At 39.0% G+C, this 27,198-nt stretch overlaps 3 protein-coding genes across 8 annotated transcripts in view; 1 reads left to right on the forward strand and 2 right to left on the reverse strand.

Annotated features, from left to right (window-relative positions):
- Positions 1–26,843, reverse strand: LOC113543534 (protein TASOR). 5 transcript variants are annotated; one of them, XM_026941827.3, is made up of 9 exons: positions 26,683–26,843; positions 9,046–9,190; positions 8,732–8,897; positions 8,400–8,637; positions 8,123–8,266; positions 7,195–7,357; positions 1,793–7,026; positions 1,650–1,702; positions 1–1,018 (listed from the first exon to the last, which is right to left on the reverse strand). In XM_026941827.3, exons 2-9 carry the CDS (start codon positions 9,164–9,166, stop codon positions 358–360), a joined length of 6,780 nt encoding a protein of 2,259 aa, XP_026797628.3. In that variant the 5' UTR covers positions 9,167–9,190; positions 26,683–26,843; the 3' UTR covers positions 1–357. The 5 variants fall into 5 exon arrangements, with proteins under 5 accessions (XP_026797628.3, XP_026797627.3, XP_026797625.3 ...); XM_026941826.3 differs by lacking the exon at positions 26,683–26,843 and adding an exon at positions 22,015–22,085; XM_026941824.3 differs by lacking the exon at positions 26,683–26,843 and adding an exon at positions 10,476–11,407.
- Positions 12,467–19,984, reverse strand: purg (purine-rich element binding protein G). Its single transcript, XM_026941831.3, has one exon. The coding sequence runs from the start codon at positions 19,611–19,613 to the stop codon at positions 18,603–18,605; it is 1,011 nt and encodes a 336-aa protein (XP_026797632.1). The 5' UTR covers positions 19,614–19,984; the 3' UTR covers positions 12,467–18,602.
- Positions 26,118–27,198, forward strand: part of wrn (WRN RecQ like helicase) — a 29,349-nt gene continuing 28,268 nt past the window's right edge. The window contains exon 1 of one of the 2 annotated variants that reach the window (XM_026941830.3): positions 26,118–26,657. In XM_026941830.3, the coding sequence (XP_026797631.3) occupies positions 26,580–26,657 (78 nt within the window). In that variant the 5' untranslated portion in view covers positions 26,118–26,579. The remainder of the gene's footprint in view (positions 26,658–27,198) is intronic. The other variant, XM_053241169.1, reaches the window with a different exon arrangement.

The raw sequence follows: 27,198 nt of genomic DNA on the forward strand, positions 1-27,198 counted from the left end.
TTCTGCTTTTGAAACATATATTTAACAGTTTTGACACTATAAAACAAAGTGCATCTTTTAGTCATTATAAACAAATAAACAATTTAATGTTAAAATATATTATTCATAAAAAAACATAAATGTAACATCTATTCACAAAGATATTACAGTATAAACAGATACTGTTTTTTGCCTATTTACAGTTAACATGTTAAACATATAAGGTAAGAACTGGTTAGGACCATATTAGATTAGAGCAAGACTGTCCTAGAGTAATGACATGGGAAGAGGGTTCAGAAATCTCTGGATTTCAAAACGAAGACATAATCGTTTAAGAAATGAACAGATTCTCACAGTACCAAATACTGTATGCTCTATCTATACAGGGCGTGGAAGATATTGAGTTTCAGTATGAATGGCTGACACAGGCACAGAAGAGCCTGTAGTGGAGTAGGTTTGCCCATTGAAGACAAAGAAAGGGTAGCTTATTGGTGTTGGATTGTTATGCAGTGCAACTTGATTTGAAGTGCTGGAGAACGGCAGTGGTGGAAGAGGAGGAGGGATCACTGAGGGTGCATCTGGGGAGAACCTTGGGAAAGGAAAAGGCGGTATCATAGGCATGCTGAACTCGTTTGCTTGCTCTTTTAAGAGCTCTGGATGTTGAAGTGCACCGATTGTTGGCTGACCTTTACTTCTCTCAACTGGTCTAGGTTTCACAATCAATGGTTGTGACACTTGTTGCTGTCTGACTGCATGGTTGTTTTGAAGGTCTGTCAAAGATGTTGTCCTCGGTTTTGTGTGTGGTGTAGGTATCCTCTTAGACAAAAGCAGAGCCCTTATTTCGGAGTGTGATGTTGATTGGATAGCGTCTGGTGGGCTCCAGTCCCAAGGATTTCTGGGAATCCTCCAATGCAATGCATTACTTCTTTGGGTGAAATCAGTGTAAAGAGGTGAGCTTCCAGGTTGGGCTGCCAGACTGGGCTGAATAAGTGGGGTAACATCATCACTGAAGTTACTTCTTGGGCATGGATATGTTGCTCTAAAAACAACAGAGATTCAGATTCATTATAACAAGAAAAGAATGCCTGTTCAGCAATACTGCTCATAAGTAATTGACCAATTGGCACAAAGGTGTAGGATGATTCTAGATGTGGCATTTGCATTTTGACTTTGTTGTCAGTCTCTTTTTGCTGGTAAAACAGACTACCCTAAGGCAATGAGAATGTAAATGAGATAATGTAAATGAGAGGCATAAGCTGACACAGTAGGTTTGTCAAAATGCCATGTTGTAGAGAATTTGTGAGACTTGGGAGAGGGTAAAATGAAAACCACTGCTGAGTCTCAGTGGAGAGAGAAAAAGAGAAACTTGCCAAGAGTTTTTTTTTTTTTTTTTAATCCACTGGGCAAATTGGGCTGAGGATCAGAATTTAGAAATTTTGGAGGAAAATAAAGAATAGCTTGTAATCCATACTTTACTACTTCATCTGTGAAACGTGGTGATGTGAGAATGTGTGACTACCAACAGAACTTTATCGATAATGTGGTTGCACACAGCAGCTGCAGAGTGAATTCCCTGTGAGTTTTACAGAAACAGCTGCACAGATCCAACCAGATGCTTTAAACCCATCACCTCATTCCTGCAACAAATTTTAATTGATTTTTGATCTTACCTTCTTCTGGGTGGTTGATGTGTTTCTTTGGTTCCATCTTCCATCTGAATGTTCTAGATTGTGGTAAAAAATTTCTTTTATTATTGCAAAGCACTTAGAAACTATTATAAGAAGTAAAACAGCAGGCAGTTCGCAAAACTTACCAGTTCGCTTTGAGTCCTCTCAGTGGAGACCCCCACTGATGGGACTGTGATAGCATTCATTTGCTGTGGTGGTCTGATGTTCACAATATCCATAGGCTTTGGGACCTGATCAGTTCTGTTAACAAGGGCTACACATGCCTCTGTCACCCCATAAACAATCTGTGAATTTAACCTGTTGTATTTCGTCAGCACTTCATTTGGCATCCCATGCTCCGATTCACACCATACAAGAACCTTTGATGCATCGTAAAGAAGATGTTCCATCCCAAACCATGAAATTTTAATAATTTCTTTATGGGATTTCAAAAAGAGCATTTTTTCTTGAAGATATCTGCATATAATGGACAGATGCTCAGCTTTCCCTACATCAAATGTGCCTGGCAACCGATCTGCCGGTGTCTCAATAAAGGTCATCACTATATTGTGCATTTTTTTCAAAATTTCCACGTTGTCTCCTAAATTGATCATGATGGCTATTGGTACAGATAAAAAGAAGCTCTTAACATCTGAGGGATTTCTAAATGCAGCTTCTATTTCGAGCCTCTCCCGCTTGGTTTTCAGGTACATGTAGTACGATGTGTCAGGGGCGTCTTGTAGCTGCTGGTGCAAAGTAGACACTGCACAATAGTATTCCCGCAATCTTCTGTAGTCATCGCTGGTAAGGCACTGCTGGAACGATGAAAACAATGATGATTGTTGCTGAAATCCAACAGTGCCCTTATAGAGTTCACCATAGAGAGAAGGATCATACCAGAGCAAACTCCTAAATGTTGGTTTTCTTCTCAGAAAATTGATTTTGTTGTCAACAAATTGACAGGCCTCCATTATCATCTGTAGTTCCAAGAATGAATTTATTGCCTCAAACTTCAACTCCACTGGTGCAGGAGGATGGTCTAGATATTTTTCCAAGATTAGATTTCTTGAAATGCAGGACTGGTGGAAAGAAACCTTCTGATCTTTTTCGAAGTTGGAGATAAAATGCTGGAGCATTCTTTTGCATTTTGACTGCAGGGGACCAAGTTCTGTCAAGGAAACTGCATGATCGGCCAGTTTTAGAGTGTTGGAGATGTCAGTGACACTGTACTTATTCTGTTCATATGTGGTTTGTTGATTTGATTGGTTGACTTTACATGGCTGTTCTCTTGGTCCGTTTCCTTGGGGACAGATGATCTTATTTTCCTGCAGTTTATTTCCATGATTTTGCAACCAGTGCTTCATGTTGGGTACACCAGAGGCAGTGTTGTGTGGTTGAGTGTCCTTGTTTACCAGATGTGAATTTGGCTCATTTCTGGCTGTTTCAGTAAAGGTACTGTCTGGACTGACCCTTTCCATACTGCTCATTCTCATCCTCTTTGATATAGAGCTGTTAGGTTGCTTGTCCCAATCAGTTTGCTTTTGTTTAGTAGGGGCTACATGGAAATGTACAGTTTCACTCTGTCTGTGTGTGATATCAGCCAAACCCTTTCTGCTGTAGTGTCTTGTGTCGTGTAATTGCTGTTTGTGAGCTGTACTATCTAAAGTTATCCATGCTGTTGGAACATGAGCCTCCGTTATCGAGTTATTGACAGTGTCCTGTTTTTTGACAGTGAATTCAAATTTGGTTAAATAATCTCTAAGTTTGGAAATTATTTGTGTATCTGGAGTAGCTGAGAGGTTATTTTTGTCTTGTCCTTGCCAGGCTGAATGCAGATTGTCCTTTATCCCAGAAAGGTCTTCTTGTGCATCTTTAATGATTCTGCCGTGGAAATCTGATGTCGCCTCTGCACGTGAGTTGATTATCCCACTGCTTTTAGTATCCTGTAAAGAAAGTTGGCTTTGAGAACCTGAAGCTAGCTCAAAAAGATGATTTGTGTTCTCTGTGAAGATCCTTGCAACATCATCCTTGGCACCTTTCAGTGGTTTTAAGCAGTTCTGGTCTGCATCTGACATCTCTCTTCTTGAAAATAACCCCTTTTCATTTGCATCTGTGCTCTTTGGATTGTTGTATAGTTCTCTGTCTTGAAGATTGGCATTTTTATTGGTCTCCGCTGCTTTGTTAGTGCTCGATACTCTTTTGGATAAACCACTACCAGAATTGTCCACAGCGTTGTCTCCAAGAATCCTGGCCTCAGTTTGTGTGTCTGTCTCATTATTCATTACTCTAGGTGAATCTGGAGTCACGGCTGTCTGTGCTTTGGCAGTGCAGCCGCTGATCACGTTACCTGAGGTTATATTACTAGGGATATTTAAGATAGTGGGAAAAGAGCTACTTGTGTCCTCATAAGCTCCAGTGTTGTAATCAGGCGAAATCTCTTTAGTGTCACAATTGTCCTCCTGAGATGGCTTTTTCTGTAACAATGCCTCTTCCTTGTGTTTTGCTTCTGCACTCTCACCATTACTTGACTCATTACTTGACTCATTACTGCCAGAACTTGTGACCAGGGAGGATTTTTCTTGATGACTGGTCTTGTTATTGTTTGTTCCGCTATCTGTTTCCATTTCCTCAATTATTACTGGATCTTTAGACTCTAAAGTGATGTTTTCCTGTGATTTTTTAATATCATTATGGTTTGAAATCTTTGAAACATCATGATAGACAATTTCTGTTGATTGTTTGGCAGGATTAATGCACTGTCCTTTTGTTTGAGAGAGCTCATCACCATGTCTAGTCTTATTTTCACTGTCTATACAGGAACTCTCTTCAGTTGAAATACTAGTGGCATTATCATTCTGACTGGATCCCTTGTTCAGAAGTTCGCCATGGCTTTGAGTACCAGACGGAGACTGAGATGCAGCAGCTGAATTAAAGTGTGAATCAGAATCTTTGTCAACATCATTAGCTGTCTCGGTACATGAAACACCATTTGATGAATCAGAAGTCAACTTGCTAAATGAAGCTTGACCACAAGAACTTATTTTTAAGGCTAGTTTTGTTTTAAGTTTTCTCTTTGCATTCAGCAAGTGACTCTTTCTAATATGCTTTATCTTCCTTTGAACACGAAACGGCAATTGACGTGATGTTCTTTTACTCACTATACTGGAGGTTGAGCTTTTTCTGCACAGAACCTTTGAACGTTTCTGTCTGAGGCGTTTAGAATTTTCAGTGAACCTATTTTCATTGTACCTCTGTGCCATGAGTTTAATCAATTCAGCATTATTGTTTCCTGTTCCTTTTACTACATCACTGCATGAGATTAGTGCTTCTGATTTACATTTCAAATCTCCATTGAGATGAGCTGTGTAGCTATTGGTTAGCCTATTTACATGAACAAAGGCTGCTAGCTTACGACCAAGGGATCTCAATTTTGAGAATCGTTCAGAAAGTGTAAGTCTTTCTGGGGGTGTTTGGCTGGATTTTATCTTAACTATAAGCTGGAGGTCTTCTTCCTTTGACATTGGTTCCTTTGGTTCATTAACATGACTATCTGGTAGATCGATGACAAGGGTTTTTTCCAGACCTTTTGGCCTGAGATAAGATTTATCGGAGAGAAGGTTTGCTCCATCTGAATTGGACAATAGCTGATCTAGCTGTAATCGTTTATATAATGCATTGTATATAGTGTTGTGTTGTTGTGCTTCTCCCCTCTCAACCTCTATAGACATCTCAGAATTTGTATCAGATTTAGAATGAGTCAATGCTTCCTTGTCTTGTTTTTCAGTACTACTTTGACTATCCTGACCTGGCTCCATTGCAGTAGCATAGGAGCAGTCACTGATTTCTGGTACATCAGTGGCTGAGATGTCAACACAGTTTGCCACTTCCATGGCTATTATGTGTTGCTCAAATTCAGGACAGTCTTCTATGGTATTACTTAGTGTAGGCTTACATGCAAAGGACTCTTTTGGACTTGTAGGTATCTCACTTTCATGGACATCTTGGTTATTTATCTCAACTTGTACTGAAGGACATAAAGATTGTGCAAAATCATGTGTACTTTCGAAGGTTTTGCTCTTCTCTGAAGGATTTGATTGCATGGTACCCTGCACATTGCACATCTCTGAAATCCTTTCTTTTTCTTTTACAGACTGAACCACACCTCCATTTTGAGGTTCGGTCTGAGAATCTGAAGAAGGATCCTTCTCTTTTTCCTGCATACAATTTTCTTTTGGGTTACACATGTTCTGGCTCAACTTACCATTGTCTGTATTCAGTATATCTACTTTATTTCTCTCAGTGTCCTCCAAAACTGTTGTGGGTGTCAAATTAGAAGCATTGGCACTTACTGAATGTCTCATATGGGACTGATTCACTTCACATTGGTTTCCTTTTGGCATTAAAGGGGAACGTTGCAGTGTGGATGGGCAGACGTCATTGTTTTGGGGCTCTGTACGAGACAAACTGAATGCAGTTTCTGTCTCTGTATCTTTTTGAAAAAGCAGTCCCTGTTTATATCTTTGGTGATGCATCTCATAGAAATGTATGCGGTCAATCAATAATTGTTTTTGCTCCGGGGTCAAATTTCCTTTGGACCATATTTTTGTTTGCCTCTCTTCCTCTGTCATCTTGAAATATGGAGCATATTTCTGAAATTTCATTTTAAATAACTTGATTGAAGGCATATTTTCAGTCTTTGGCTGTGCAGTGGGATTGGGTTTGCTTGGATCATTCAGTGAGGTTTTAGGGAACCTGCCCTCTTTGTGTTCCTCACCCAGTTCCAGGGACTGTTTCTCACAAGATAAAGTGAATCCATTCTCTTCTTTTTGGTTTTGTGAGTGTGCCTGGTATCCCTGTTCCTCACACTCTGGAACACTAGATGTTTGTTTTTCTTCTGAGGTTTTCTTCTGTATGTTTGTTTCTTGCCTGGATAACCTTGGGTCCTTAACCAGACGGGATGAATAAACTATGGTGGAGATTTTTTCTGCTGAGGTTTGAGGTATTACCCCCAAGGTGTCTGTATTACCTCCATAGATACTTGTGGTGCTCAGGTTGTGTACGTTTGAAAGGAATGCAGGGTTGTCCATATAGTTTTGCCATGGAATGCCATTGTCATAATATGGCAAAGAAGGATTGAAATATTCTGCTGTATTATAATTAGGTATATATGACTGCTGAGGGATAAAAGGAGGAGGTTTCTGCAGATCGTTGGATTGAAATGGAGTAGCATCTACTCCATTAGCCTCTACTCTTGGAGCTTGTGGCTGGTACTCCACGCCTGGGCAGCCTTGGGTTGCAAAACGTTTGAATGTCACTGTGGCATTCTCTCCTTTGCCTGTTCTCTTAGCCACAGTGCAGCCTTTCAAATTCTCTAGAGGGCCTGCCAGGGTAGATTGGAAAAAATCAGAGCTTTATTAAAATCCAGATGTGTGTCATCACAGATGGTTCTGAATAAACAAATGAAAGAATTGTTGTTTAATGAATTAGTGAATTCTTACTGAGTAGTTTATCAGAAAAAAAATATTTGTTATGGAGTGCTTTATCATACCATGCATAAGGCCAGCAGAAGGTTTAGTGGGTGAAACAGGTGGACTTATGGATGTTGGTGCTGTAGCGCTAATGTCTGGAGTAAATGAAACCACAGCATATGGCAAACATTGCCTTGGCCGTTTGTTGAGTTCCTGGTTTTCATCGTAGTCAAATAGAAATACCTGCAAGAATCAAATAGCAACAATATAATCAAAACACTTGGCAATGTTATTTTTTATACTACAGTGCTTTTGATTTCTCAAATCTAATTGGTGTGTAGGTTGATTATTTTTCTGTAACAGCAGCCCTGACAGTAGTGTCAGCTGTAATTCAGATCACAAGTTTATACTACTGCACTCATTCTAATGCGTTATGGTTTCTATAGCAACAGCTAATTCAAAGGAACGTGTATGATGACTTGTATGATCACTGATATGGTGAAGGTTTCTATAAGGAGATGTTTTTGCAACATTCATGGAAGGAATATCCAGTGTCAAGTCTTTGTAACAGTACATTTTTCACCACAGGAAAGTGTTCAGGACAGTCGACTTTACACTTTCTGTTTAACAGTAACATGATATGCTGTGGGGATTTTTTCTTATTAACGTGAAGAGAGAGAGAGAGAGAGAGAGAGAGAAAAAAGATCCTGTAAAGGGGAACTACTGTCTATAGCTGCTAAAACGTAAGTATTAACAGGAACTAACTTGTTTTGTGGATGTTCCATACCATTAAATGTAACTATAAACTGATAATAAGAATGATGTCTCATTTTTTAACTAATAAAAATGTAAGTGTTGGCAAATTGCTGTGGTATAAGTGGAATTAAACACTTTGGGACGTGCAGTTATGGTGGCATCATATCACCCCATCTTTGATTATTCTTCTATAACATTACACCTGTCATGTTTTATTCTTTACTTATTATTTTGTGTCATTAGAAAACGTACCGATGAGCCCAAAACTTGCTGGGAAAGACTGTCACGATAAGAAACAGCATCTTTTGCCATATGACAGTCAAAGCCAACCATAGGGTCTACGGTTCTGTTCCACTCCAAACTTGGTATGACTTTTTTCACCTTTCCAAAGAGCACCTTCAGTATAAATATATAAAAAAAAAAAAACATTAAAAGCATCTTATCAGTTAATAAAATTGAAACTATTAAATATCAGAACAGCAGGACAGACTGAATGACAGCTTTCAGATTTGCTGGGCCTTAAACCGACCTTGAAAACAATCAGATTTTTCCCACTACATGTGCTTGCGGTTGCATGCTTCAGAGCCACATCAACATGCTTAAACAAATAAACCCCATGTGAGGGCTTTCCCAAAGAATACTGGTCCTGGCTCCCAGTCCTTAGTCCAAACTGGTAAATATGGCTTGTTGCTTCATAAGATGCTACCAAGAAGCAAAACCGTTCTTCCATTTCTCTCCCATGTCTACCTTTTGTACGCATCTCTGACCTGCAAACAAGAAATCATTAGTAAAGTCAAACAGGCAGGAAAACCAGTTGTTAATGAATGGTTCGTATATACTATTACTTTTGGATAACCTTACCTTTTTTCGGAGAATTCCTTAAGAAACCCATCATTGTTCACTAATTTTACATCTTTCCACAGCCAGGCATTAGCATGCTCCTTCCTCATGTCTAATCTGGATTCTCTCAGTTTAGACTGAATGAGAGTGTAATCGCGACTGTCTTCTGGACAAGGCTCCAGGAGGACTGCTCAATAGAGTACAAAGTCAAAAAAGCACATTTAAAACTCACAGGACATGACTTGTTATGACTGAGACAATATAATGACTACACATCCTTTCTTCTCAGAAAGACTGCTAATATGTGTTATGTATTTTTGGTAAGCTGGTAAAACCTTGCCCAGACACCCTCTTCTTCCTGGGTATAGTGAAGTTCCTCAATGCCACAGTCCCTACTGGCTTAGTTGGGTTAGATGTGGAAATCTCGATGGACCCTTTTCTTCCTCGTACTTCCATAGTTGCTTACTGCAGAATATGACCCTGGAAAAAGCAAATACACCTCTTGTAAATTTGTTGAATTGTGTATTTCAGTGCCCCCTGTTTTAACAAGTGAAAGCACGACTGTACTTCTGAACACTGCATGACATTTCTTCTTACAAAAAAAAAAAAACAAAAAAAAAAACGCCTCTTGCTAATGTGTGAAGTTCTACCCTGTTGTGTTGTAGAAGTGTTACTTGCTGGTTTTGTTACATCGACACAGTTTGAATAGTAGTCTGAAATGACTGGGTACATCATTTACACACACAAACACACACACACACACACTTTGTTGATTACTTTTGCCTGTCTCTACATTTACAGTACAATTGTGAATAGGCAAATAATCACAAAACACTTCAACTGATCTGGCTAAAGACATTACATCTGTCTTTTTTGACCAAGGTCAATTTGACCATTAGTAATTATTTCCAGTCCAATCATTTGTTTCCTATAAATTTTGAAGCCCACTGTTTCCTGAGTAGGCTCCCACATTGTTCTGAGGTTTATGATCATGTCTCTGTATATGAATAATTACTTCAAAAACAACTCTCACCATGCTTCATGTCAGCAAAGGTCCTTGCTACACAGTTGTCCTAGTTATGGCATGTTTCTAATGTTGCACTCCTCTTTAAAACTGACCTTTGACTACACTCTGTAGATAAGCATTTGATCCTCCATTTGTTCTGTTTAAATCATGTGACTGCATGACTATAAACGTAATATTTTTTAACCATATTTCGTTCAAACTGACTACACCAATAAATAATCTTAAATGACTTGCTGCTGCAATATTTATGATGTCTGTCTATCAAAACACACAGATACAGTATAAACAGAGGAAACGGTTGGTTAAGGCAACGTGTTGTTACTACGCTACAACGAGATGAGATAAGACGTGGAAATAACAGATATGGATCTCTGTGGAAACACTGCTGAAAACGAGCATGATGAAATGCAGAAATATACCTCTCACCGATCTATGGAGGAAAGCAAACACTTGATAGTTTCTCTTTTTTTCACACACTCGATTTACATATAATACAGATTCAGAGATGTTACAGTGACAGGTGGAAGGATTAGAGAGAGTAATGTTAGTTGTTAAGTACTGAAAGTAGACACCATTTTTTATATTTGGTGAACAAATATAATTTAAAAAAAAGTGTTAATTTCAAATCTGCTTATCGTTATTGAAATCTACCTCAGCCGAACCCATCAACAGCTATCAATTTAAAGACAATTCATTTTTGTAAAACGTAATTTGTTACGATAGGTTTTGTGTACTCACCATTTTGGAAAGCTTGCTTAAGGATGTCAGTAAGCGTGTGTGATGTGCCTTTGTAGGGAACTGTGCAGTTTGTCACTTTAGTTTGAGGAACATCAAGTGAGACACACCAAAAAGGAAATCGCTTGACCTCAAACTGTGAAGAGCTAAGGCACAGGAAATTACCCAGCAGTGCTAGCATTAAAAACATAGGTTGGGCTTCTTTAGTGCAACAGCAACATGTACTTGAACAGAATTAACTACATGATGGGCCCCTGAGACAAAAGAGCAAACTCTATTCTTATAGACATCTCATTAACATCAGTAAATGCTGGTAAACGATGATTAAGAAAACATTTGATGATGCTCGGTAACTCGTGTATCATCGGACCTAAGTGGACATCCTATATATATTTTTTTCTCCTTTCTTTCTTTTTAAACCACCTCCTTACATATGACCTTCAAGACTAATTTGTTAGAATGCAAATGAAAAGCAAATTTATTCTTTTAATCAAACTGCTTTGTGTTATTCGTACAGGTCATACAGCAGCAAAGGTCAGTGTCCAAATTAATACAATGAAACTATTAGTATAGCTGAAAAGCACGATTTGTTGGCTGTAGGAACTATAATGTGTTAAGTCTGTGTGTACCCATCATGTGAACAGTAGCAGTGTAACAGGAAGTGGGGTCTGGTGAAACAGTTGCATCAACTGACCTCAGGGAGGAGAGAGGCTATCCTTACTCAATCTAAGACTGCAGTTTTTTTCATTACCACTTCCTCTTTCTGACTGTTTAATTAGAGCCTCAGTCTAAAACATGTTTAGTTGTCACTTAAAGTCTTTATCTGTGAAATAAATGCATGAAATTTGCCAAGGAAAGCTACAATTTGTTGGTTATATCAGTGAATTGTGATTTCTGATGGATTACTGCTTTCCAGTTCTACTTCCACAGTCTAAACATTATACCAAACCTACGTTTGTAAAGCTTTCAAGATGGCTATAGATTATAGTGAGTAAAAAAAAAAAAAAAAAATCAAGTTTCATGATACCAAAGCATTGTAGAATTCATAACTCTCATAAAATAATTCTTTTGATACTGAAAGGTTTTTGCCGCATGAAAGAGTTCACTCATATAGAAGCACTGCGTTGTAGTATTCTACATAAAGTCATTAAGTGGCAAGTCTTTTTGGTCATGACCTGTGAACACTTTAATCTTGCTGATTCTTCAGCCATTTTTAGACTCCAACATAGTACCAACTAATTATCAAATTGTCATGTGGAGTAGCATGGGAAAAGTCATCAGACGCCGTTGTGGCTGAATGCTAGAATGCCAAAACAGGTTTTTTTGTCTGTCTATAACATACTTCAAGAAACCATAAATATAGTTCACCAAAATGACATGGAAATGTTTTTATTTACTTTTAAATCTTTCCTAGGCTACCTTCCACCATGTTGGGTGATTAAGGAATCAGTTAATCAAGTGCAGAGATAAAAAAAAACTGCCTAAAAGATGTCTAAATTCTTGCTAGCTAAGTATCATTTCCTCACACGTTGAATCTCATGATTTGATCAAGTTGTTGGATACCTACGTGCCATAGCGAAGCTGACATAAGCCTTTTTTTATACTGCACATTGTAATAAGATACTGGCTGCCAAAATGTTGACAATGTTCCTGTGCTGCAGTCAGAATGTTCTCTAACTTTTTTGGGAGTAACCAGATTTTAAAGTGCTACAAATGTTACCTCTGGCTGAGATACATGCAAAAGAGAAGAATTTCAGTTCAGGAAAACCTGCAGTTTTCAGAACTATATATAGAAGTAAATTTCACCATGTGAAAGGTTTCCCCAGGGTGCCACTCATATTTAATCATGTGCTATAAATGGATTTGAACACATAAGACTGAAGAACCCTGAACACTTATTCAAGTGATTTTTTTTTTGTCTGTTTTTTTACTCATTAAATGTCTTTACTTTTATATAGATGAAAAGACAATATACCACATACAGTCTTGTTCAGTTTCAGTTCTTTGATTTTTATTAAAAGGAACAAAGATAGATACAACCAACATAACCACATTCCCCTTTGTTTTAAAAGCATAGGCTTACATATCTTTCCACTTAACAATCTGCAATATATCTCTTTTCTTATACTCTGTGACACACGTTAATAAAAAAAGACAAAAACATTTGAAATATGAGCATAAAAAGTTTTCATTTTAATTAGATTAGATTGTCTATGGATCTTTTGGAGTTTATCCACATAAAGGTTGCGTAACTGTAAATAGGCATTTCATTCTCAGCATTTACTTTGGTGCAGGTATCCTTGACAAAGCTTTTAAACATGAGAATGATTCTGGATAAAAGCTATACACACACACTGTCCACTTTACACACTCACCATCCACTTTATTAGGAACACCTGTACACCTGCGCATTCGTGCAGTTATTTAATCAGTCAATCATGTGGCAGCAGCACAGTGCATATAATCATGCATATACAGGTCAAGAGCTTCAGTTAATGTTCACATCAAACATCAGAATGGAGGGGAAAAAAAAGTGTGATCTCAGTGACTTTAACCATGGCATGGTTGTTGGTACCAGATGGGCTGACTTTTTTTTATTTCAGAAACTGCTGATCTCTCGGGATTTTCACACACAACAGTCTCTAGAGTTTACACAGAATTGTGCGAAAAACAAAAGCATCCTGTAAGCAGAGGGTAAGCAGGCTGAAACACCCTGTTAATGAGAGAGATCAGAGATCAGATCTGTGCCCATGAGATCAGAGATCAGATCTGTGCCCATGAGATCAGAGACTCACTGAAACTAGACAGTTGAAGAGTGGAAAAAGACCAAGTGACTTTTTTTTTTTTTTTTTTCTAATCTTCAACTGACAAGTTGGTGTGAGTCTGTGCCCATGATAGCCTCAGATTCCTGTTCTTGGCTGACAGGAGTGGAACCCAATGTGGTCTTCTGCTGTTGTAGTCCATCTACCTCAAGGTTCGATGTTTTGTGCATGCTTTTGTGCTCACCACGGTTGTAAAGAGTGATTATTTTAGTTATTATATCCTTCCTGTCAGCTTGAACCAATCTGGGCATTTTCCTCTGACCTCTCTTATCTCTAATAAGGTGTTTCCACCTACAGAACTGTCACTCACTCAGTGTTTTTTGTTTTTCAAACCATTCTGTGTAAACTCTAGAGACTTCTGTGTGTGAAATTCCCAGGAGATCGGCAGTTTATGAATATAAACTGTTTATACTCAAACCTGCCTTTCTGGTACCAACATCCAAGCTACAGTTAAAGTCACAGAAACCACATTATTTCTTCATTCTGATGTCTGATGTGAACATTAACTGAAGCTCTTGACCTGTATCTTTTATGCATTGCACTGCTGCCACATGATTGGCTGATTAGCTAACTACACGAATGTACAGGTGTTCCTAATAAAGTGGACAGTGAATGTATATTCCCAAAACTCTCAGATGGGCTGACGATTACTGCACTCTACTGCTGGTGCAAATTTACGCAACTGTCATGCAGTCTTGCTGTTTCTTGGTCAGTTACGATGTTGAGGTTTCAACTGACCAAGAATTAGATTGTTTAATTTACAGTTACACAAACCCACTTCTGCTCATGGAGGATATCTTGATTTTTGATTGACCAATGTCTAGCTTCACGTTTGCTCTACTTTATCAATTTTTCACTCGACATGCATGCAGCTGTGGTCCGTATGAGCACCTTTATATATTATTATATAGCACCATTTTTTTTTTTTTTTAGAGTTAGACAGGACCCAACTGTCGGCATGCATGAACTTGAAAAAACAAAAACGTTATGTAACCTTCAGATACATATCCTACATGTTGCAACCTTTTACGAACATTACAAGGCAATTAATGAATATTCATACAGTACCATACATATTAAACTGGAACTAATACAGTACACACGATTAAAAAAAAGTGCTACAATACAGAACAATTGCTTTCTTGTTTCGAGTCTTATAATACTCTAGAGTACTACAGGAGGACACACTAATGATGTACGTTACGTTGTCAAAAAGATACACCGAAACAATTTTATTTCACCATTTCTTTTTAAACCTTTATCAAACACTACTTCTAAGTTCCAATTGCAGCAGAAATGCCGTTATCAACACAAAAGAAAAGGAAAAAATCAATAAAGCTTCCACACCTTTACAGCACATCACCTACATCTAACTATCTTTTATTAACACAAAAAGAGGCCTGTGACCTTTGGCTGGACTGCTATTTTGAAACTGCTATTTCTGAATTCTTTATTCATATGACAGGAATGCTCAGTTACACTTTACACAATTCAAATGTTTGCTTGCTAGGCCTGACATGTTCCTGAAAAGAACTATAAGAACAACATGTTGGTGATGAACGAAAATCGCAAAATTGTACCAACAAATCATAAACCTAAACTAAATCATTACAATCACATTGTAATGATTTTAAGGCTTATGGGTTAAAAGTGTTACTTGGATGCGTTGTAACAGTCCAATTCAGTGAATTCAAGTTTCACGATCAACTAAGATAGCTGCAATGTAATAGGCTAACTTTTTCAAACAGCCTCACGGATTACTGAATTTCTCAAATTTCTAGCAAAATCATCCTGAACGACTAGGAAAGAAAATTAGTGTAAACTAATGATAAAGCAAACACAATGTCTGTATACCAATACCACCCTGAATAAAATGGTACCATATGACACACTATAGATCTGTGATCATTTTCCATACAACATCATTTTAGATATTTCTTTGAGGTCAAGGGAACAAACGTGGATACAGTTTTAAAGTGCATACGTTATTTTAAAATCTGTTCTACGTTTGCTTTATCTGTACTATCCATTGTTTAGAGGTAACATCCTTTATGGCCTTTACTCCTTTATCACTTTTTCAAGGGTACAGCCTTTAAACTTAGAAATAAGATTAATATTCTGATACGATTAAAGAACCTTAATATAGAACCTATGCTGTGTCAATGCCCAGAATGAGTGAGCCCTGAAATAGTTAAAAAAATGACTAGGAAAAAGAAAGAATTCATAATAGAGGTAATAACCACAGTTGTTAAAGTGTTAATGAAAAAAAGCAAGATGAACTGTCAGACAGGGCAGGTTTTCTGGACTACTCCTAGATTATCTTACCCCTGACAATTTAGACGGAGACTAGGTGTAATCCATGCCCAGAAAATACAAACCCACAAGTGCACTGCTAGCGGAAATGTTGCACTTGAGGCAACTCTCATCATACAATATGTATGGATGGACTGAAAGGAGGAATTCCAATGAACTGCCAATTATACCCGCAGTATATATTTGTTTATATAATATTTCATTGCTTTTTTTGCACTGTGAGACCTTAGCTGTCATAAAACACTATTATTAAGGTCACATAAGTCACATAATACTTCTGCAGGGCATTTTTTATGTGCTGTATTTTCTTTATCAGTAAGTACTTATAGTGAAATGTTGTTTGTTTGTTTTAGGTGTATGATTGTCGCTATTTCGAAATGAATGAGACTCCTCCTTGTAGTCACACAGCTACTCCTTGTAAGATTGAATAGTAAAAGCAGCAACAGCAGCAGCAGCTAAAAGTGCTGTTTGAATAAAGTGCTTGTGGGAAGTGCTGCCTACGTCTCATGTCAGCCATGTGAGCTAAGCCCACATTATAGAGTTTCCTTACCTTCAGAAATAGAGAAATTACATGAGAAATAGATACAACTGATCTAAAATCACTGAGGGTCCAAAAAAAAAAAAAAACACTATCGAAGTCATTTAAAGCACTAACAACCAATAGGAATTGATAAAAGGATTGCTTTTTTGTCAGCTGGACAATATTTGCATACGTGAACATGCTCGAGTGTATTTCTCAACACACGTTATTAATAAGTACGAGGGGATTTATCCGTTTCAGCAAGTTAACCTCTAAGTTTAGTTGTGCTATGAGGACAAATGTGATGTCCTCATAGAAAAGGCATTTGAAGGACAGTCAGTTTAGAGGTTAATGAGTGACTTAATGAGAAACGCTGCTTTCATTGCACTATAGTCTAATAAACATCACTACTCTAATAAAATCTCTAACATTTTGAACACGCTTTTTTTATGGATTTTTTTTATTTTATTTATTTTTTTTTTTTTACTGTTTCAGATTTACTGTGTCCTTGTATGTTTCCACAGCAATTGCACAACACCGGCAATGCATACAACTGGAATGAAAATAAATCATAAGACAAACATTATTTAGTGTTATTATATAAGAGTGCTTTAAACATTTGTGCTGTCCTCAAAAGGGAACTGGCAACGCCAAGACAGCGCTACTAAATGTCTTCCGTTGGTTAACACCTTGAAAAGGTCTTTAGAGCTGTTAAACTGTGAAAACAGTTACGATATGAAGTCCCCTTTTAAAAATGCATGCTGTAAAGCCCTTAACAATATCCTGTAAGTTTTGTATTTTAATAACATTATTATTTAGGCTATGATGTGGCTATCCACTGGTCGTCCGCTATTAAGAATGGTAGGACTATGCTAAATAATAAGCAGGTCTTCAGTGCTGCTAAATTCAGCTCCACATTTTCACAACCCTGGCGTCTTTCACTTCTGTATAAATAATAATAATAATAATAATAATAATAATAAAATATTACAGGGTTGATGACATTTCTCTGCCTTAATTCATGGCAATTTAACTGAACCTAATGTGCAGGTAGGCTATATGTGAATCCAGCTTGTAATTGGGCTAAAACACACGCTTCTGTAATCTATAAAATCTGCATCTGTGTTTGGAGAACACAAATTCTCCCAAGCTATTAACCTAATAGCAAATTTAGCATTTAGTGCATTACTGCTGAAACCACATGCCACAAGATCTGTTGATTCTCTTAATTTCAGCTATTATCACTCTCAGATGATGCAGAGAGGAGGAAAGGGGCTCCCATTTACGTGAACATTAGTGTTCTTTTTTTATATTAATCTTTACTGGAGACCTATTTACACGTTTTAAACATATTGTGCTCATGATATTGGGTATATGATCAATTCAATCTTATCTATATTCAGATATTTCAATATTAATTTTATATCTTTTTTTTGTATCTTTATAGCTTTATAAGGAAAACTGTGACAGTATTATAATCCAAGGTGTAACCCTCTTTTAACTCCACCAGACCCACTGTTTAAATGAGTCTCCACTTGGTGCATGTAACCTTTCGTTAAACATATTAATATTAAAAGTAATGGGTGATATTTGTACGTTTGCTGAACGAGCCACTGAAGAATCTAACAAAAGCAAGCAGTCGGGATCATTACACGTTTGTCTGACTGACATTACTTCAGCTTGAACCTTTCTCCTGAATTGTTTGGAGAAAGATGATGTGTATTAGTGTATCCAGGAGGTATATATTGATGACGTCGTGTAATATTCTAAAACCTTTTTCGCCCAAGAATAATGTCTAGTACTGCCTCTGTCATAGTGTTATACATGTCTTACCCAACATGCCAAATTTACACCACACTGATTCATTCTGCTAATATCAGATACCTTTCACTAGAACTGTTTTTCTATTCAGAGACGAGCCTACATTTCTGTAAGAGTGCACATGGTCATGTCATGCGTCACCGCCAAGCTGCACAACCTGATCACTCTGTATAGTGCACTAACTCTGCATGTGTAACACGGGCATTTTAAATGCTACTAGATTCAACGAATCGCGCGAGTACGTCGGGGCGCGCGCACACACGCACACGCACATGCATACGCACACGCACACCCACAGACGAGCGCGCGCGCTTCAGCCTGACTGCAGATTGCTGATGCACATTTCCATCTGGACCTTTCCATCTCGTGTTTAGACCTTCTTAATGTGAGCAAAAAAAAAAATCTTAGGCTATCGCTCATACACAACCTGATTTCAAGCAAACGCCAACCGTTCATAAAATGAACTAAAAGAGGAAAAAAAAAAAAAACAGTACTGCTGAATGTAAAAGTGCTATTGTGATTGATCGGAGTTGTACAGTACAGTACGGTACTTGAACAGGCTATAGAGGTACACTGTTTGAAACATGTATGAGGATATTGTATAAACCGGAGCACTGTGACATACTGCAACAGAACATAGATGGCGGGCCGCCGTCAATCCTCGCGCTCTTCGCTGTCCGCCTGCGCCTCTGTCCTCTTCTCCTTGCGGCAGGTGAACAGGCGCCTCATTTCCTCTTCGTACCTGATGAAGTTCTCACCGAAGCGGGCCCAGGCCTTCAGCGGCACCGTGATGGTGTTCCGGTACGGCTGGCGTACCTCGCTGATTTTGAGGAACACACCGTACCTGTTGGAGCCCACGTCGAAGTAGAAGCGCTTGTTGTCGACGCGGAAGGATGCCGCCTCGGGCAGCTCGGCACACGCCGCTTCCCGCTCGCGCTCCCCCCTCCCGCTTCGCCCGTTGGCCTCGCGCTCGTCGCCATAGTCCTCGATGAGCTGCGAGAGCGCGTCCCGAAACTCGATTAAGCCCTGCGCGGGCAGCACGATGGTCTGCTCCACGGCTTGGCCGTAGTACCCCACTGCGCCCTGCCCCCTGCTCACGGTCTGCCGGATGCGCAAAAAACGGCCGCGCTGGTTCTCCTTCAGATCCAGATAGTACTTCCGGTTGTCGCCTTCGATCGACTCGCTCTTCAGCACCCGGTGCGCGGGCTCTTCGGACGCCGCCGAGCCGCTGGGTGATGCGGGCGCTGCGTGATGGTCAGGCTGCCGCCTTCGCTGCGCGTCACTCGGCTCTTCAGGCCGTGGCGCGTTGCCGCCTCGCAGGCCTACGTGCGCGTAGTAATCGATGAAATCCCCCAGGCAGTACCTGAGGTCGGGAGCCATGGCCATGGACAGCGTGAGCTTGCTCTTCCGCACGCTGTCATGCCTCCCCCTGCCGATCCACACCTCTGCGATTTTGAGGAAGCGGCCCCGCGCGCTCTGCTTCACGTCCAGGTAGAAGCGCTTCTTCTGGATGTCTACGCGTTTGGACGCGAGCTCCTGTATGTCGGGACCTTGCAGTGCGGGCAGAGCCGTGCTGTACTGCTGTGCGTACCCGCCTCTCGGAAACGAGTCGCCCGTAATCCTGCCTTTCCCTCTATCCATCTCTCTCGTGTTACCGTCGGCCATGCTCGCTCAGATTTCCCGACAGCGGCCCGGTTTCCTCTCCATCTCCGATATCCCTGCTGTGCCGTCGACGGAGCGAGCTCAGCTCAATGATTTAGCTTAGTCGGCTTTGTGCGCTGGACAAGTTTGAAGCGAAACCCCGATTGACCTGCAAAATGGCAGCTGTCCGGCTAGTCATCAGCTGATCGCGGCTCCGTGTCCTGAATTAAAGGTCAAATCAAATCGCATGGGCACAGTCGAATTAGCAGTTGATTACACGGCTGCTGTTTTCTTTTTTTTTCCTCCTTAGCGCACATCTGACACTTCTCTGTGCCTGCTAAAAGCCCAGCCAGCTTGATGAAACGGCAGAGGGAGAGAAATCATCCAATCCTGGATTTCTTTAGAGGGCGCTGCATCAGTACGGGATGGGAATGAACTCAATGACCCTCCCTCCTCCCCTCTACTCTAACACTCCACCGTTTAAAGAGACGGAGTGTGGAGTAGAGCTGTGGCGTAATTCCCATTTCCACTTAACAGAGAGGACACACTGCTGAATGCACCACAGCTACACTATCACTGGGTTTTTATTCTAATTAGAATATAACAGGTTTTTTAATCACAACTAGCTGTATCTGAAATTATACTGTACCTCGCTGATAGAAGGTAGCAAAAAAATCTGACTTATAGAAAAGGTCCTGGTGGTGACTAAACTTAATCAGGACACTTTGGCACTCATTCAAGGAGCTTCATTAGTTCTACTGAATCCTGCTGTGTAAAAACCGTGTATTTCTGAATCACACTTCTGACGTCATAAGACTGAAGCACTACTGGGGCCTGGAAACCTTCACACAGCTCCACTGTAACTTGAGTGAACATGGTTTCAGTTTAGAGTAAATGATATACAAAACGTGCATGATTACTTCTGACCTGATATGATTTCTTGCAGCAGATTGAGCTCGTTTTCCTTTCCTTTTTTTTTTTCTTTTTTTTTTTTTTTTTTTATTATTCGTACTGACATTTCAGTGCAGAAGCGAACAGCAATCGTATCACATCTCCCTTTCACACAAGCACGTGCTGTCAATCTCTCAGTCATGTTAGCCTGTGTGAAATGTGGAAGGGAAAAAAAAGCCACTAATGTTGTGCTGAGGAGGAAGATACAATTATGAATGGCTCAATGAGAACTGGTGCATTTTTAATGCTGCCTTCATGTGCTGTGGGAATGATCCTACTTCCCACTTCTGAAGCGGTAATTATGAGGATGTCGTATTTGGATGAACTGTATGAGACATGCCAAGTTCATTCCTACATATTTCTTTTTTCTTTTACTTTTATTCTGACACCATAACACACAGTACTCAGTTAGCTTGCTTGCTGACGATAAGGGAATTTTGGTCAAATACAAGCTATTTTCACTGTGTGAAAAACATGCATATGTTTTTTAAAACATTTAATACGTATATTACGTATTAAACGTAACGCACAACAGAAATATACACAGTATACCAGGTATAGCCGTGTGAACCATGTAAAAAATGGTACACATATTTCTGCACATTGGCAATGATATACATTTAATGCGTACATTACATTTATGGCAGACGCCCTTATCCAGAGCGACTTACATTTATCTCTCTCTTTTTTTTTTTTGTTGATACAGCTGGGCACTTGAGGGTTGGGGGCCCAGTGGTAGAAATTTGGTGGTTGTGCTGGAATTTGAACTCACAACCTTCTGACTAGAAGTCCAAACGTCTTAACCACTGAGCTACCACTGCCCCCGTATAGGTATATGAATATACATATATGAATATGACCAAAACAACCGCTAACAATTAGCTGTACTCAGAAAAAAATTAACAAAACCTGTCATACAGTACAGAAACTGTCCTCTCCTCCACCATGTTGAAAGTTTAGGATTCCTCCAATCTCGGAAACTCGGGTATCAAAATTATCTCCGAGTTTCCCCAGTCGTAATTACGACTTGAGAGATCATTAATGTGCAACTTCCTAGTGGGAAACTCATATTTACGGTAATTCCGATAGCACGTGAAGAGAGCATTATATCAGGAACGTTGGACGTCAGGACATTGCCTTAACTTAAATTAACTTAATCACACTACTGCAACTTTCTGTGGTGACATAAGATAGCTCGCTGAAATGGTCTAACAGGAATTTTAACTCATAAAAAAACAAACATTCAAACATTGCTAGCTAGCACGGATAATACCAACGTACAGCTTCCAACAGGTCCTTGCTAGGTTTCAGCTAGCCGTTAGTTAGCTCAGGTGCTAATACAATTTGTCAGCCTTTAACACTCTTTAGCTAACATGTTGTTAGAACACCAGCTAAAAGTTACAGCCAAATAGTTTCTTAGATACGCGAAGAGGGATAGAAATAATAGTAATAACTATTTTAACAATTTTCTTACCACAGGTATCTTTTGTTTTTTGTTGTTTTTTGTTTGTTTTTCGCTGATGAGTAGGGATGGGAGTTCATCCTTCCCAAAAAGAATCGACTCCCAGTTTCCAGGTTTTGGGAATCATGAGTCGAATCCCGCAGCCCAACTGACAGCATAAAAGAGTAGTGAGGTTTTGCTGTCTCTGAGTTACCATTTGCTTTTAAAAATGCGGTGAAGAAAACGTTAGCTGAAGCATTTGTACCTATGAAAAGTACAAATATACTACAGTATACATAGTACTTGAGTATACGTAGTATTTAAGTATACGTAGTATTTAAGTATACATAGTACATAAGTATATGTAGTATTTAAGTATACGTAATATTTAAGTATACATAGTACTTGAGTATACGTAGTATTTAACTATGTATACATACACATAGTACATAAGTATACGTAGTATTTAAGTACACATAGTATTTAAGTATACATAGTACTTGAGTATACATAGTATTTAAGTGTGTATACATAGTACTTAAGTATTCCATTATTGTTCCCACTATGTCTAAATAAATCATCACACCAAAAATATGTCTGAATATTTATGAATTTATGAATTTGTCTTGCTCAAACCATACATTTAAAATAAAACCGTCTATGAAACCAATGATAGAGCCTTAGACTCTTTATTCAGGGTGTCCCAAAAGTCTGCATTCATAGGGCAAATGAACACTTTTTAGCACTCTTTATCTACAAAACATCCTCTACATGATTGCCATTTCTTTGTAAACACACACGGAATCAGACATCTCTCCCGACTTCGGCTCCCAGTTTGGCAACAGTGTCGGGTATGATGTGCATGCCATGTTTCCTGTTAAAGTCCATCACAGCCTTGTGACAGCTTCCAGATCCAGCCATGAGAACAATTTCAATACATTCATCCTTTGTCAAAGGCATTCTTAAAGGCTATCTGAAAAAATGTATATATAATATAAATTAAGTATGAAAAATGTTGGAAGACATTTTGTTAAAAAAAAGTGTTAATTTCCCCTATGTATGGAGACTTTTGACACGCCCTGTAGATATACTTGGGAGGCGCCTTTAGTTAATTTTGTATTTTGATGATGCCACTCCTGTTTTTTTCCTCATTTACACTTTGGCACATGCCTCCCAGTCTGTCAGGTGTAAGCTGGCAGAAAGAGCAGAGACATAAATCCTTGTAAGCTCTAGGTTATTTAATGGATATTATCTAGTCTGGAGTAGTGTTTTAACAGTCATGCTATTTGTGACAACAAAATTCATGACTTGAGGTTAGAAGCTAAATGCTGAGAAGGCTGCAGCATGCTGCCTTCTGTCACACTGAGACAGAGATATGTCCTCAGATGCCCCTGACTTCCACTTAATTTAATCTGATGCTAATTAAGCCTTTGCATCCATCACTTTCTGGGTAAGAGCATCTGCTAAATACAATGTAATGTAAGGCAGATCTAATAGTGCTATAAAAATGTAATGTACACCCTTTAACATTATATGCTTCATTAGGCCACGTGATAAAGGATTGGCTGAACATTTGAGCCAGGTTATGGCATGTCAAACCCCAACCAGCAGCAGAAAACATACACATGGTGTGCCACTTCAGATGAAATAAAATTAACATCTTGCGAGTGATTTGAACAGAACACTGCAGGTCAGAACTGTTAATTACACATGATGATGCATCACATTTCCTATTATTTATATAAATACATGACATCATTTCTGAGGTTGTCAGCAATATGTTCTCTGTAAAAGACCCCATTTCAAAAGTTTCTTTAGCTTTTGAAGTTTTTTTTTTTTTTTTTTAAATACAAACACACATTTCTTAGCTATATCTGAAACTGGTATATACTGTACCTCGCTGATAGACGGTAGCAAAAATCTCACTTATGGTGACTAAACTTAATTATGACACTTTGGCACTCATCCAAAGAGCTTCATTAGTTCTATTGAACTTTAGGCCCTGTTAAAAAAAACTGTATGTATATCACACAAGTGTGCATTATTATTATTCTATGTCTTCCATGCTTAACTGACGTTTGTCAAATAAGCAGTCAGATTTAGCTAGCTAACGTTTACAGAGAACAATAGATAGCTAACTTAGCAAGCTATTCTAAGTAATAATCCTTCACCACTAGATAATAAATGTATAAGACATTACAGGGATTGGGTGTCTTAACCAGCATTTTGGTTATCTATATTTTATGGCAAGATGTTTCAATTTCATTCATGAACAATTTTACAGTGGAGAGGGAGAACCGGTATAGAGGACACGTGGCTTCACAATGCTCTGTATGGAATGATGTAGTCATCTAAGTGTCTAATATACATTTATATTCACATACATACATGAATGGCAGAAAGATCAAAAAATGAATTGAAACTGATTAATAAGGCTTGTAATGTGAACATGGCCACCGTCGAAAGATGGAAAACTCAGTAGAACGTAGCTGCAGACCAACAGCACAAAGCCTCATGGCTAGATGTAGGGTACTATGTAACTTAGCTAACATTAGCCATCTAAAAAAAGCTAAAATATTTACTTTAGTTTTCACAAATGTAACACTAAAGCTTTTACAATGCAATATATATTTTCCCTAACTAACTAACTAACTAACTAACTCACTAACTAACACCCCAATGTTAATGTTAACTACCTCACCAAAACTAGCATAACTTGTTTATTAGCTAACTTAGCTACTGTCTGCTAGTTACAGGTTGGCATTTCGGATAATGTTAGTTCACAGGTTTATATTAATGCCCTCAATCTAATATGTTATCGTTTCTGTAGTAGCTGCTAATTAACAGGGACTTGTGAGGCAGATGCTCCACATAATATAAAGCTAATAATAAATGGATTTAAAAATTGGAGAGACAGTTTAAAGGATGTTTAGTGAGGACATGTTTAGTATAAAAACATGTCACTGAACAAAGAAAAACATCTAATTGTTGAAATGTTGAAGCATCACACCACCCCATCTTTGATTATTTTCAAACAGCATGCCCCATCATGTTTTATTCCTTATTTAGTTAACCAACTGTATATAAGTTAAATAAAAAATACAGGGTCATACATTTTGTGGATTGCATGTGATATTGCTATTGTGTACTTGTAATTAACAGGTCACTAACTGTAACATGAAACATTATGGGACCACGGAAAACATTTTAGCAATTTGATTGATTCGTTCATCTTAGTAACTGCTTTATCCTGGTCTCAGTGATCCTGGCATAAGGCAGGAATACACCCTGGATGGGACACCAGTCTATCGCAGGGCATCTCATTTACACTCATGGGGCAATTTACCAAAGCCAGTCCACCTACCGGCATGTTTTTGGGAGGTGTGAGGAAACCAAAGAACCCGGAGGAACATGCGAAACTCCACACAGGAGCTCAGGGTCAGTAGCTGTTAGCTATTTGTTTATGTAATCAACACACATTTTTACAACAACATTCTCAGCGTTCACTCACATCTCAAGCTAAGCAGAGGCTTTTTGCCCCAAGTGTATACATCTGCATCCGTCAGGATTACAAACCACGACCCTTACAAGGTACGACCATTATTACAAGTTACGCTCACGACAAATATGTTAAACATCTGTCAGGATTACAAACCACGCCCCTAACAAGGTACGCCCACTTACGCCCACAACAAATAGGTTAAACATCCGGCAGGATTACAAACCACGCCCCTTACAAGTTACGCCAACAAAGAATGGGTAAAAAATAAGGTTAGGCTTAGGCTTAGGCTTAGGCTTAAGGTTAGATTTAGGATTAGGGTTGGGGGGAGTAGGTATGGGAATGTTGTGTAGTGGGTATGGGAATGTTGTGTAGTGTGATTTGCTAGTAGGCGTTACTTGTAATGGGAGTGGTTTATAGTCTTGCAGGACGCAGACAGACCCTTCTCTTTTGCCCAAGCTCAGGCTCTTATTTATTTATTTGTTTGTTTGTTTGTTTGTCTGTCTGTCTGTCTATTGATTGATTGATTGATTGTTTGTTTGCCCAGTATGAGGAGGCATTAATCTGCCGGGCTGCAGGACCCTGAGAGCTTTTCGCCGCCGCTCCAGTCCTGTAGGTGTCGCTCTCTCTTATTATCACTAAACAAACCCGAGGAAAAACTAACGCATAGGATGGCGCGAGAGTTTAGGAATCATACCTGACTCGATGGTAAACAAAAAAAAAAGCTAAAAAAATAAACAAGTTAATCGAAGAGACAGTTTAAAGGACGTTTAGCAAACACGTCTGTAATATAAAGTATGTATCTGTAAGTAAGTGTAAGTGTTATGAGGCATTCCTAGAGCGCGGAAAAGATTTCTAATATCACTGTGTATGTTGTCAACATAAGCGTGTGGACTGGAAGCTGCATGAAAGTACCAAGAGCTGAGTTTAGAGATCATATGAGCTACTGTGGCTGTGAAATCGGTATTAAATACGGAATCCTGAACCTAGCCCTGACACTGCATTTTAACACCTCATCTTTACACTGTGATGAGAGTTTATTATCTGCCAGTGCTAGGTAGCTACACTATAGTTAAAGCTGAAGAGCAGAGCCAGAGCTATGGATGATTGTACAGCGGGTGACAGGTCGCTTCCGGCATGGATGACGAAAAAACATGACGATGATGTACACTCTCAGGTAGGAAGGTAAAACTACTACTGACCTGCTGTTGAAGTTCTTTAACATAGCTAGACGGCTTCTTCGTTGTGTAGTTGTCACAGGCGTTTTCTCAAATAAAAATAAACCAGTAAATAGCTCTATCTTCAGCGTTCACGGCAGTCCAGGTTGAAACGACTTGGCATGTGTAGTTGTCTTTGTGCTGTTAGTTTTCAGTAAGGTGTTGCTTTTCTATTGGACGAGAGAGTCCCTTATTTGCATACATTTTGTTCCCCAGGTACATCTCTATGGTCATATTCAAATAAATCCGAAGCACTGTTTATAATCTTGGGTCTGCTTCAGTTTCTGGTTAAAGCTAAATCTTTGTTTGAAGCTTTTCTTACCTAGTTTACCCCCTTTTACCTTCAGTCATCACCCCACTAAAGAGAGTTGTGGTCTCTTTAAATCTACCGTCTTTGTGTAGCGTATGAACCATCACAAGTTATAAAAGGTTTGACTTTTTGTGTGTTCCGGTAATAAACATCCATGTTGAGCAGTGAATACTGTAATACTGTAATACTGG

Source organism: Pangasianodon hypophthalmus, chromosome 17, assembly GCF_027358585.1.
Source record: "Pangasianodon hypophthalmus isolate fPanHyp1 chromosome 17, fPanHyp1.pri, whole genome shotgun sequence".
NCBI lineage: Eukaryota > Metazoa > Chordata > Actinopteri > Siluriformes > Pangasiidae > Pangasianodon > Pangasianodon hypophthalmus.

Bases quoted from the DNA above. Each gene is read 5' to 3' on its own strand.
- LOC113543534 (XM_026941827.3), bottom strand. From the start codon at position 9,166: ATGGAAGTACGAGGAAGAAAAGGGTCCATCGAGATTTCCACATCTAAC. The intron at 8,267-8,399 runs GTCGGTTTAAGG...TTTATACTGAAG, and splicing joins AAAATCTGATTGTTTTCAAG to GTGCTCTTTGGAAAGGTGAA. The intron at 1,703-1,792 runs GTAAGTTTTGCG...ACCACAATCTAG, and splicing joins AGAGGACTCAAAGCGAACTG to AACATTCAGATGGAAGATGG.
- purg (XM_026941831.3), bottom strand. From the start codon at position 19,613: ATGGCCGACGGTAACACGAGAGAGATGGATAGAGGGAAAGGCAGGATT.